The sequence below is a fragment of the Onychostoma macrolepis genome, chromosome 14, assembly GCF_012432095.1.
Source record: "Onychostoma macrolepis isolate SWU-2019 chromosome 14, ASM1243209v1, whole genome shotgun sequence".
NCBI classification, from domain to species: Eukaryota; Metazoa; Chordata; class Actinopteri; order Cypriniformes; family Cyprinidae; genus Onychostoma; species Onychostoma macrolepis.
In genome coordinates, this window is record NC_081168.1 from 24,974,598 (window position 1) to 24,987,643 (window position 13,046).

General features: G+C 36.2%; 2 protein-coding genes across 10 annotated transcripts in view; both read right to left on the minus strand.

Moving 5' to 3' along the window:
* The window catches only part of LOC131553500 (uncharacterized), a 25,817-nt gene extending 20,498 nt beyond the window's left edge, over positions 1-5,319 (minus strand). For 5 of the 8 annotated variants that reach the window (XR_009274199.1, XR_009274196.1, XR_009274195.1 and 2 more), the window contains exons 1-3: positions 4,996-5,319; positions 3,458-3,554; positions 301-508 (exon numbers count right to left, since the gene is read on the minus strand). Coding sequence is in view for 2 of the 8 variants with exons in the window: in XM_058798214.1 (XP_058654197.1) it covers positions 301-508; positions 3,458-3,554; positions 4,996-5,262 (572 nt within the window). In the remaining 6 variants the exon portion in view is untranslated. The remainder of the gene's footprint in view (positions 1-300; positions 509-3,457; positions 3,555-4,995) is intronic. The other 3 variants (XR_009274198.1, XR_009274197.1, XM_058798215.1) reach the window with 1 other exon arrangement.
* An 847-nt stretch (positions 5,320-6,166) lies between these two features.
* On the minus strand, positions 6,167-12,305 carry si:dkey-74k8.3 (transmembrane protein 109). Of its 2 annotated transcripts, XM_058798166.1 has the most exons (5): positions 11,859-12,305; positions 11,497-11,752; positions 10,657-10,716; positions 8,607-8,709; positions 6,167-6,802 (listed from the first exon to the last, which is right to left on the minus strand). In XM_058798166.1, exons 2-5 carry the CDS (start codon positions 11,707-11,709, stop codon positions 6,444-6,446), a joined length of 735 nt encoding a protein of 244 aa, XP_058654149.1. In that variant the 5' UTR covers positions 11,710-11,752; positions 11,859-12,305; the 3' UTR covers positions 6,167-6,443. The 2 variants fall into 2 exon arrangements, with proteins under 2 accessions (XP_058654149.1, XP_058654150.1); XM_058798167.1 differs by lacking the exon at positions 10,657-10,716 and having other exon boundaries at positions 11,497-12,305.
* Between the last annotated feature and the right edge of the window lie 741 nt (positions 12,306-13,046).

A 13,046-nucleotide genomic window follows, 5' to 3' on the forward strand; every position in this document is an offset into this window, starting at 1 on the left:
CAATTTGTCAGTGCTACATTTATCATCATCTGTGTGATAGATACAAAATATCCCATTTATAAATTTGTCAACTGTGCAGGTATGGTAAAATGTTGGACACTTCTGAAATAGCTGTAGCAAATTGTCTTCATATACCATGCATTTCCTGGCTTTGTAGAGCGGTTGGTAAACCCTGGACAAACAGATATAGCTTGCCAAGTCATATCATACTTTCTAATGAGGGATCTTGTTTGATCATCTCAGACCTCCCCCAGAAGCCCTGACATCTACCCTTGTATACACATGTAAAACTAGACTTACTTTTCACTGCCTTCTTGAGCGATATCAGGCTCATAGGTGACATCTGACAATTGCTTTGAGGTGCATGTTGAGCTGTCATTGATTGTGGTGTCTTCAATTTGTGGCCTTTTAATTGGTGTTGATGTGAAACATGAAGGTTCAAGACATGTGCCAACACTCTCGGAACAATAGATGCCAACAGAGTGTCCAAAAGGATTTACTTGAATCGCTAAAATTTTCAACACACGACAATCAAACCCATGAAACACAACACAAGAAAACCATTCCCAGCTAATGTAATTAAAGGGGTGGCTGATTGCGATTTCACTTTTTTAACGTTAGTTAGTGTATAATGTTGCTGTTTGAGCATAAACAATATCTGCAAATTTACGACACAAAGTTCAATGCAAACGGAGATAGTGTCTTTTAAAATTATGGCAGTTTAATGGCTACAAAAACGGCTTGTAGGGACTACAACAAGCTTCTTCCCGGGTTGGTGACATCACAAACCCTGAAATTTACATAAACCCCGCCCCCGGGAACATGCAACAAAGGGGGCGAGGTCATGTTACGCAGCTTTAGATTAGAAGAGTTGTTGCCATGCCATCAAAACTAGAGGTGCACGAAAAATTATATTCATACATGAATCGCGATTCTGTCTTCTAACGACTGTAATGGATTCACAAGTTTCAAAATCAATGTTCTAAAGCAGTGCTTCTTAATCCTTTTCCTCGCATCCCCCTGCTCCACATCTCTCTCTCGCACCTGATTCAGATCATCAGCTCTATCAATGAACTGTGTTCCACACGTATACTTTGTGTATAGACAGAGATATTTTTCACATAGCTACGAGAAGCGTTAAACATGGACGCGCACGCAGTTGCCATGGTAGCGAGCAATACTTGCTGGCGAACACTTCTTACGGTTACAAAAATACTACAACGCATTCATGTATTAAAGCTTTAAATCAGGATAAACCCGTATAAATTAGAAGTTAACATAAGCAGTAGCATTTACAAATAACAGTGTATCTAAAAGTATGAGACAACAACAAACAAAAAAAAAACATACCATTTAATTATTGTTGTACAGTAGGGGTGTGCGATATGATGATTTTTGATTGTGGACGATAAAAATGTCTCCACGATCTGCTTTTGAAGAAATATCGTAGTATCGTGCTACAGCGTATATTCTATCAGCTGCAGTTCTGGCACCGCCATCATATACTGTACAATGCCACATACACTATATTGCCAAAAGTATTGGGATGCCCCCTTCTAATGAACAGGTTTGACTACTTTAGTAATTTCCATGAGGACAAATCTTAATGTTTAAGCATTTAATGATTCTAATTTTAAAGCAACAGTTTGGACAGGACCCTTTTCTATTCTAACATGACGATGCCTCTGTGTATAAGGCAAGGTTCAAAAAGAAATGATTGATTTAGTCAGTGTGGAAGAACTTGACTGGTCTGCAGAAAGCCAAGCCCTAATCCAAGCTGAACACCTCTGGTGTGACTTTAAATACAGATCTTGAGCCAAAAACTCTTTACCAAACACCTATGACTTGTACATACACTATATGGACAAACGTATTGGGACACCCCCTTCTTTAGAACAGAAAAAGGCACTTCCAAAACTGTGGCAACAAAGATGGAAACATAATTTGTGTTTTTAAAAATTGTATTTCCATCTCTGTTGCAACTGTTTGGAAGTGTCTAAAGTGACTGTACCCATATGTACAAGTCATTGGTGTTTGGTGGTAAGTTTTTGGCTCAAGGTCTGCATTTAAAGTCACACCAGAGGTGTTCAGCTTGGATTAGGACTTGGATTTCTGCAGACCAGTCAAGTTCTTCCACACTGACTAAATCAATCATTTCTTTTTGAACCTTGTCTTATACACAGAGGCATCGTCATGTTAGAATAGAAAAGGGTCCTGTCCAAACTGTTACTTTAAAATTAGAAGCACACAATTCCCTAGAATATCATTATATGCTTAAACATTAAGATTTGTACTCATGGAAATTACTAAAATAGTCAAACCTGTTCATTATAAGGGGGTGACCCAATACTTTTGGCAATATAGTCGCCACATGCATTCACATCAGTTAACTCAGCGGTAGAGTTACTCACATTATTTGCATGTGCTTTTAAATGTTTCGTTCGCGCTAAGCCTGTCAAACAGTGCCAGATTACTGAACTAAGTTATCTTTTGCACTAATACTGTCAAAATACACAAGTTTTATGTATAGACTCAGTTGGTTACGTCTACAATGAAAGTAAACAGTTGAGAGAAAAATGTATATGTGCCTGAATATTAGATGCGTGCAGGTCTGAAAGTGACAGTAGGCCTATTAAACATGCAGCGGACTGTCATTAAAGTGATAGATCACCCTAAAATTTAATTTCTGTCATTATTTACTCACTGTCATGTTGTCCCAAACCTGTATTAATTTCTTTCTTGTGTTGAACACAAAAGAAGATATTTTGAAGAATGTGGGTAACCAAACAGTTGCTGGTCCACATTAAATTTGAAAATTTGATAGAAGGAAAAAAAAAATACTATGGAAGTCACTGTGGACCAGCAACTGTTTGGTTTTCCACGTTCCTCAAAATAGCATTTATGTTCAGCAGAAGAAAGAAACTCATTCAGGTTTAAAACAACTTTTGAGTGAGTAAATGGTGGTATAAAAATAAAACACTATGACAGAACTGACAGACAGATGACAGAATTTTTATTGTTGGGTGAACCATTCCTTTAACGTTAATAAAACAACAAAACACAAAGAGAAAAATCACTCACTGCTCTTGACTGAAGAGCTTTAATACAGTTGCTTTAATAGGAATCAGTCTATATAGGGTTTTATTTTTATATTTGTTCATTCAATTTCTTGAATGCTCCTGCTAAATACACCTATTGTACCTGAAAATAAAGCACTGTTTGTTTTATTTGTATTTTATGTGTAGTTGTAATGTGTATCTTTGTCATTGCTTTATCTTTGTTATTAAAAAATAAGAACAAAGATTTTTATCTTCGCCCACTTTGGCCTAAATATCTGCCACTTTTTTTTTCTTGTTAGACTGCACCCCATAAACACAATCAAACCTAGGGGGAAAAAAAGCAGTCAACCACTCCTTTAAGATAAACATAGTTTATAGATAGTAGCCTATAACTTTACCTTTACTCCGTCTTTTCAGCTTTTGTTTTATTGTTTGGAGCGACACGCTCTTCAAATATGGTGCATCACATTGACATGCCACATCTCTTGTTTGGGGCTGTATAACAGGAATTGCATCACAGTATGATATGGGTGCAATACAAAAATACATCATTGTACAGGACTGCCAACTTTTGAATTAAACTGAGTAAGAATTATTCCTACGGGGACTGTCTTTCTTGAGATTTCTGCAGTTGAAACACTGATTGATTGCTTGATCGATTATACATTTCAATAAGCTGTACTGTATTCTTCAACATACCTTCTGATGTTCAATCATTTGTACTTCATGATATAAAGAGGGCGAGATGATGATAATGATGAATCTCAGCACTAAACTAGTGCTTTTGTGTTGGCGTGTGAGCGTGCCAAAAATCAATGAACCCTTTCATGCATGGTGCCCACTAAAGTGGACAGATATTTGGAAGCCATTTTGAACCATTTAAATTGTAGCACCATGTCTCAACCACAAACTGTCGAACCCCCAAAGTGTCGTCTACGATTCCATTTAATTATTGTATTTGTATCTCTTTTTTTTTTTTAGATACTGCATAATATATTCAAAAAGGCAGAGGGAAGAGGAGATGCACCAAGTACCCAGGAATAAGTGTTAAATCCTTTTATTCTCAGAAAACCACACAGGTACAAAAATATTTTTCAGATAAATAGGATGTCAGAAATACCTTCATCTAGATTTTAACAATATTTTTCTTGTACATTTTTTTCTGTGACAGAAAATATATCTATCCACTGGATGTCATGCACCAAACGGGTATAATTCTGCCTATGGGCCTGCCTATATATATATATATATATATATATATATATATATATATATATATATATATTCTGCCATGTTTTGTATGTTTAATTAAAATTACGATATAATTTACACTTAATATTATATTAAATAGTCTTCAGATTTTATCATTTATTTCAATGCTTACAGTCTATATTTATTTATTAGGTCATATAAAAGTGTAGGCATGTATACTGTATGTGTGCATGATTGCGTTCAAGTGTGTGTGTGTTTGTATTTGTGCTCACGTGTATGAATAGCCCACAGCCCCAAACACACACACTCTTACCTTTTGTTTGTTACACTTCACTTTTCTTTGCTGTCATGACATAGCTTGTTGTTATTTAATGTTCTTATGTGTATTCATACCATTTTCTCATAGCAATTGTCTTAAAAACATGTTTTTAAGACCACACGTTAAGTTCTATTGATTCACTTTTTATAGCCTACCTTTGATGCATGGTGTTCACTACAGTGGACAGATATGTAACTCTCTCTCTAAATAAAATATATGGGCAAAAGTGGCATGATTTTCACACGTAAAAACAAACATGTAAAAAACAAAATATTACTTTGTCATTTAATAATTCATGCAAGAAAGGGTTAATTTATTGTGCGTACTATGACAAGAATGTCTACTGGCAGCCCTGTATTATGTTTAACGTCTGAAGAAGCTTGGTTGCAAGGTAGTTTCACTTACCTTCAAACTTTGTGAGGAACCAACGGTGTAGACTGATGGGACAGCCGTATCTGTTAATGACAGATATTTGACAAAACCCATTTCGTGTTGTGTCCAATTCTTGAAGCATTCGCGTGTGAAGTGCTTCGAGCACAACCGCGATCTCTCTGATATCCCTCCATCCTCGAAATGCAAAAAACCGAGCCATCGTGACCGCAACCAAGGTATTTTGGGGATTGGGAAAAGGGTTTCGGGAGAACCACAACCTAAAACGCACCTCCTCGCCATTTCTGTTTGTTAACTTGCACCGTTTTTCCTTCGCGCGCAGCGTCAAAGCTCACAGCACACGTCTATGAGGGGCGTGGCTTGTGCTCAAACCCAAACAGTCAAACTGACGTCATCAGAGCAGACCAGTTATTAAACTATTTTTTTTTTTTTGTGGATTGACTTGTAAATTGTACGGATGAATTTTTCACCACAAAAATAGATATGTAGTGCTAACAAAATAAATATACTCAAATTTAATTTCATACTTTAAATTAGAACACAGTACAGGTTTACCGTTGTGAATCGGGACAAGGTAAGGAGATAGTTTTGAACACTGGCTGGTTATGTACTTGCTAATAAATTGATTTTGGATAATCTTTAACAGTCTTCAGTTTTAAAATATATTAACATTAATTGTAATATAAAATAATTTTGATTAATACTTTACATGTGCTTTAGCATGTTAGTTAACGAATGTAGCAAAATATGTACTTTAAAGACCGTCAGTGACATTATATTACAGTGCACTCATACTTTTCTGTACTTAAGTGTGTTAAGTAAACTTGCTGGGAGATTTTATTTTATTTAATTAAATATATATTACCTTTAAGTAGAGTTATTTTAAAATATACCTTTATCATTTAAGTAAACCACAAGTGCACATTCAGTACAGAGCACAACTATATTTAATACAGTTTGTCTAATACATCATGTATTGTAACAGATGAGGTTGGAGTATATTAAAATGCCTAGTCCAGTCAGAAAGTTTCTAAATATTGCCATACACACATATCTATGTTTCCTTAATCACTGTCTTCATCCTGTTGCTTTATTTATTGTAACAGTAGTGTTACTGTTGTTGCAAGTGTGAGCAGCTGAACTTAAGTGTTCATGCAATGACAGTCACACAAAAAAACAGGCAACATGAAGCAATCAAGGAAAACTTTAATGGTAGCACATTAAATTCACAGAGCTTTAGGGTGAAGTTTTTTCTTCTTGCTTTACATTTTAGTAAAAACAATATGGGAGTAGTCTCTGTGGCCCAATGAATTATGAAATATATTCAAAACAAGAAAGAACTGGCAAAATCAGATATAAATACTCCTAAGGCTGTTGTGAGTTGCATACAACACTTCAGATGTCATCCCTGAGTCCTCATCTCCCAGTTATCATGAGTCCGTATCCTTGTTTTGAGCTGCTCGTTACTGTGTTTTCTTCTTTTCCAGGCCTTTGACTTGTCCCTCCAGTCTGCTGAGTCGGCTTTCCAGATTGCCTCCTGTCCCACCGCCGCGGCTCGTAGCGACTCCAAACACAGCACAGATGAGTACTAGTAGAGTCAGTCTCATTGTAGTGACTTCAGTGGGGGCGGCGGGGTCACCGACGATCCGCACAAACAGCCACAGCACTATGACCGCTTTAATCAGCCAAAAAGCTCGCCTTACAAGCCCCACGGCAACTCGCAGCAGCAAGGACAGGAGCCAGTATCCAATCAGAGCCAGCAAAGCCCACTTGGTCACAGCAGACACGCCCTCGGCGGTGAAATGAGGCACTGATATCGACTCTTTGAATAGGACACAGACAGAAAGAAAAAAGAACAGATGTTAATTGGGTGTAGCAGTTTCTAAGGTGTTTAAAGTGGTTGCTAAAGGGAGGGGTTGGTTGATGTTAGGCTAGGGTGTAAGTCTATTGCATTTTTTGCCACATTTTATCATCTACCCAAAAATGTAAATTAGCCCATGATTTATTCACTCTCAAGGCATCTTAGGTGTATATGACTTTCTTCTTTAAGACGAATCCAATCGGAGTTATAATAAAATTTGTCATGGCTCTTTCCAGCTTTATAATGGCAGTAGGCGGGTGGTTTTTATTTTTTCAACAGTCCAAAAGAAGTGCAATAAAGTGCATCCATCCATAATAAACAGTGCCTCACGCGGCTCCGGGGGGTGAATAAAGGCCTCCAGTAGCGAATCCAAAAATATCCATGTTTAAAATGTTATAAACACTTTTCTCATTTTTTAAAATAACTCCCGATTGGATTCGTCGGAAAGAATAAAGTCATATACACCTAGGATGCCTTGAGGGTGAGTAAAGCATGGGCTAATTTTCATTTTTGGGTGAACTAACCCTTTAAAATCTGAACAGAATGATAACTAAAACTAAATCAACATCCACACCAACAAGAGGTAATGTTATGTTTATGATAAGCTTTAAATGCTCAAGCTCTTTAAAGTCAAATGGGTTCTGATTTGCTGTGAATATCTGTGTCTCAATTCAGAGGCTCCATCCTTCAAAGGGTGGATTCAAAGACCTGATATATCACAGGGGCTGTCCCAATTCGAAGGCTCCTTCAAATACAGCCTTGAAATGCATCCTACAACTGATGGGTCCTTCACACCCCAGACTATCCCAAGATTCACTGCATGCAGGTGATGGCAGGATTTTTTTGACTGAAAATTACACTTTAAAATATAAGTATTGGGTTTCAACAATTGGGTTACTAGAATATTTAACGATAAAAATGTTACCAAAAAAAAAAAAACCTTCAAAAATGTTGACATTTCTTACTAAGTTGCCATTTTATAGATAGTTTATGCTATTTATTATGTACATAAATGGACCAAGGTGAATATCACTTTTAAAAAAAGTACAGTAAAATTCCCTTAATGAAAATTAACCATGGTTTTACTACAAGGTTGTTGTAGTTAAACCATGTTAACCACAAATTAAGCATGGTTTTGCTACACTAATAATAGTTTAACCATGGTATTTCTAGTAAAACTGTGGTTATTCAAATGGTAATCAATCCACCAAAAAAGACAATTAAAAAAAAAACATGGTTACTGCACTTTTACTATAATAAAACCATGGCTAATTTTAACGATATAATATATATGTGTTGTTATCGTTGTAGCTGTGAACGTCCCTGATCTCATAGATTAAAATGATTATTAAAACTTTATAATTATATTTATCGTCACTGGTGTGAAGAGGCCTTTAGAGTTGGGGTTTAGGATCCACTAATATACTGATGAGTGGGACAACTGCATGTTCTGTATATGGGCCCATATGTTTCTGAGATGAAATACTACCTTCTTTCTCCCCATTTTCTCCTAATACTGTCATTTGGACATTCCACACATGCTAAGCCACACAGTCATTTATGTCAGCTTACGAGGCCCACGGGCTGCAGTAACATACTTTCTCTATTAGTACTCAACAGAGTTATAACTTGAGCTTGCCAAATAAATGGGAACCCTTCATGTGGCTTTAAACTGCATTAATCTTTGAGAATGTATATTTAAGTTAAACATTTTTTTAAAGGATTTAGATTTAGATCTAGACACCTAGAGGCGACCTTTACTCACCGTTGACTCCTGTAGCTCTGAGAATCTCAGATACATACACAGCAATGACATTCAGTCCACTGGCAGCCCCTTCAGCAACAAACTGCAGCAACATTTCGACAAACTAAAGAACAAAATGAAGGAAAAGAAAAGTGATTAGATTCCAGAACCTGTCTATGTAGTGCACATTGTTTTTCTTCCAGAGGGCGGTCTTTATCTGAACTGAACTTATAGATCACTGGCCATAGCTGATCATTAACTGACTGACAGAGTGACACAATGCACATCTGATTTAATTAAAGCAATATTTCAGGGTTCAATGCGAATTCTATAGGCAGCGTATATGACATGCTGTTGGTACAAAAATCATGTTTTTATTAATGCACTAACAATGTTTACCTACGGGGCACAACACAGTAAGGTATTTAGTAAGTGGACTCACAGACAGCAAGGAAAACACTGCAAATTATAAAATGCAATTAACTATATAATCATACATAGTTAGCAAAAATAAAAATAATAATAGGTATATCAGTTTTTAAAAGGGCGGAATAAACATTTCCTTTGTCTTTTGACCAAAGAAAAGGTAAACGATTTTTTTTCTAGATATTTCTGATATTTTAACAAAACTGCTTCACAATTAATATTTTTCTGAAAAATATTTTTTTTATGGCAAACTGCTAATATTAGGACATTTGTAGCACCCTGGCATTTTTTCCCTTTATACTCCCCAAAAATTAATAATGATAATAATTAATTAAAATTTGTGTACAAATTGCACTTTTAATGTATTTTTGAAATAATTAAATACACTGTAAAAAAAAAAAAAAAGTTGAGCCAACTTAAAATTTTAAGACAACCAGCTTCAGCAGATTTTTGAGTTCTCTCAACTTGTCGTTTTAAGTTTATACAACAAAAATGTGAGAATCTCCCACAAAAATAAAACTCGAGCAAACTCACAAATCTGCTGAAGCTGGGTTTTTTTAAAGTTCGCTAAACCTTTTTTTTTTTTTTGCATAGTGTAGGTCCGGACAAAATGAGCATCATGTTACTGACTCTAATACAATATTTGGCTCATAGTTTATTATAGCTACATTTACATTATAGCTACATAGCTACATTATTTTTACATTTAAAGTAGTTGCACTTCAGTTTAGCCAATATCAAATTAATCATTTTGAATATGGTTGGGTATGCATTTCCTTGTAATAATAGTCAGTTTTAATGTGGTAGCCTACTTCATTGTTTATCTCTTGATTTTTAATATAAAATCTGGGTCCTGAAGCAAAACAGTTTAGAACAATTTAAGACAACAATGTGGACAACTTTATAGCTCAAATAACACATTATTGAGTTTTAAGAGATGTCTGAGCTGTGCATTTCTGGTTTTAAACCTTCCAGGATGTCATATTTCCACGGTAAGTGTAGAAAACATGATTTTTACATATGTTTTTAAATATGTTTTACATATGGAGGAATAAGTTGAAATTACTTCCTGAAAAAAAAGCATGTCAGATACACAGAGCTATATTTGTACTGAACCCGAAACATTATTTTTAAAGGGTTTGGTAAGGAAGTAGGCTATAATCTTTAATAGTATTTCCCCACAAGGATAGCAAACCAGACGTGCGCGTGCGCGCGTGTGTGTGTGTGTGTGTGTGTGTGTGTGTGTGTGTGTGTTCGCGCGCGCAAGCAAAGCTGCCAAAATGACAGCTGGGCATCCAGCTTAACTTTATCACTCACAGCATGCACAGCTATCACACATACATTACTTGTGATCAAATAGACACTCTCTATGGAACAAGGTCACCTCATTTGGCGAAAGACGGACACAAACAATCAGAAACAGTGTGCATGACTTCATAAAGGAAGTCAATAAGAAAATAATCACTATACAAAGCAGCATTGTTTGCCATTCTGGGCGTGAGCCTCCAAGCACTTGCGCACCTGTTCTGGCATTTCTCCTCAGACAGCAACACACAAGGATGAGCTTGTGCGTGTCAAAACAAGTGCACAAATCAGTCCGTGTGACTGCTCTGACATTAGCTCTGACACTTTTACTTGTTCTTACCATTGCAACAGAATAGATGTTCTCTGGGCCAAACACTGAGTCAAGGTACAACACAGCATTCTGGGTCAAAGAGAGGTGAGGGCGGTTGGGTGAGGGGACATAAGCAGAGGAAATTAGGCCAAAGGATGAGTGGAGGAGAGGAAAGGGTTAAAAGAGGATTAACAAATCAAGGGGCAACATGAGAGAGGGATAAAAGTGGGGAGAGAATGTGAATACCACATACCACAATAAGCATTCATTAGGGAATAAGAGAAGTAAAGGTCCAGTAATCAGAATATTTATAAAAGTTGTATATATATATATATATATATAGATAGATAGATAGATATATACACACAAACATATATATATATATATATATATATATATATATATATATATATATAATTATTAAACTATCATAAACAAGATCTCTTCAAAATCTCAATTGTTTCGTCTAGATATCTTTGTTTTGCATGAAGTCTCATGCTTCTCAGATGTTTCTCCTGAGGCAAAAAAACCCTGTGTAATCTGGTGTTTCTCGTCTAGAGTTTCGGTGTGTGCTCAAGATTTGCCAAAGCACCCAATTCTACAATCATGATTTCAATATGAACTCATTCATTCCTCATCAAATTTTACTTATACTCCGCAAACCTTGCATTTTTCTGTTTTCTTCAGGAGAAACATCTGAGGCAAAGTTGATACTTCAATGAAAAATAATCAAGACCTCTGTTAAATAGGTAGCTAAACTATGGAAGAGCAACCTCTATAGAATTCTTGTGAACATATATGAGCAATATATTCCTGTGGGAAGTGAAAAATTAGTCATTAGATATTTTCACAAATAACAAAAAAAGTTACCTCAATGCAAATCTCAATCACATGGGTGCCAACAATGGACTCCACGTATTTTCTCAACCCTTCCAGAGGCTCCAGAATAACAGAGCCAAAATCATAAGAGCCTGGGGTGACCTCTTCAGCAAACCCATGACACGAGACCGACCGAACCAGAACCAAAAACCCAAAGAAAAGCAGCTTTTCAGAACTTCTCGAGGCAACGTTGTGAACAGACATCCTTAAAAACCCGGATCAACACGCGGCTCAAATAAAGAGAGATCTGAAAAAGACACAGAATAATCGATGTGTATAACAGCTGATCGGTTTTGTCTAGCGGTCGTCTTTGCGTTTCATAACCTTGAAAAAAATGTATGAATATAGCCTACCACTGGTTCTTTATGAGAAAACTAAACCTAGTTCATGGTTGAACAAATGGACAAGTTCAGGCTTGTCAAAAAAAAACAAGCAAACAAAAACACAACTGAACAGACACAATTAGATGGCATACGCTGAGTTCTCATATATAGGCTAATACTAAAATTAAGTTCTCAAAGACAGTCGCTTCAAGCGCGAGCTCTTGCCAAGGGCACTTAAAAATAGCGCCTGGATGACTGTATATGGTATCGTACAACAAAGCGTTAAGACGATAAAGATAAAATAAGATCTAATTTAAAGAAACTGTCTAATGCAAAAAAATATATATTGCTTTTTAAAAACGCGCAAAAGTCTATTTTTTTGCGTTTATTGAGCGAGTATCCGAACTTGATCCGGTTTGTGGGGATCTGTGGATATTAAAGGTGTCTGAGGAGCTCCGGGCTGCACGATGGAGTAAAGTTTGGAAACGGCTGTTTGACTTCAGACATACGGTTATGCCTCCGCCTCCTGCATTCCTGAGCCAGGCACGAGAAACCCGTTCACACGGTGCCGGAGCGACGCGGTAGTATCGCTATAATAGACGAGACACGAGGTGTTAGATTTACAGAAGCGCCCGAGGTGCATGTGCTTTTACTGAGCCTCGTTTAATAGACACACAGGCTTCCTGAAGACCAAATATGAAAATAGGAAAAGGAAAAAATGCGGATATAAATTAACTTTAGCGAGTCACAAATGAGTTAAAATGAGCGTACGTATTAAAATATATTGAATAACATTACACTCACACACACATTATTAGATTTGGTAACACTTAATGTTACAGTATGCTTGTTACATGCTTGTTTTGGGTAAGTTACTCTAAAAATAATTAATTACTAGCTGCTTAATTATCTTTAACAGTGTAATTGGATTACTGTACTCGTACTAAAAAAGTATTGAAATGCTTCTTACTAATTATACTTTCGGTAACACTATTTTACGGTGTCCTTGTTATGTACTTACTATTATAACAATAAATTATGCATAATTACTTGCAAGTAACCCTAAGACAAACCCTAATCCTAACCCTAACGTATAGTAAGTACATGTAGTTAATTAATATTACTCAGTACTTAAATATATAATTGCACTGTAACAAGGACGCCTTAAAATAAAGTGTAACCTTACTTTCTAAATTCTATGTCAACCTCGGCTATTTG

What these genes read in the sequence shown, in the direction of transcription:
- si:dkey-74k8.3 (XM_058798166.1), bottom strand. Translation starts at nt 11,709, where the DNA reads ATGTCTGTTCACAACGTTGCCTCGAGAAGTTCTGAAAAGCTGCTTTTC. An exon ending in TGATTGAGATTTGCATTGAG is followed by an intron (nt 10,717 to 11,496) that starts GTAACTTTTTTT and finishes TCTTTGACCCAG; the next exon opens with AATGCTGTGTTGTACCTTGA. An exon ending in ACATCTATTCTGTTGCAATG is followed by an intron (nt 8,710 to 10,656) that starts GTAAGAACAAGT and finishes TTTGTTCTTTAG; the next exon opens with TTTGTCGAAATGTTGCTGCA.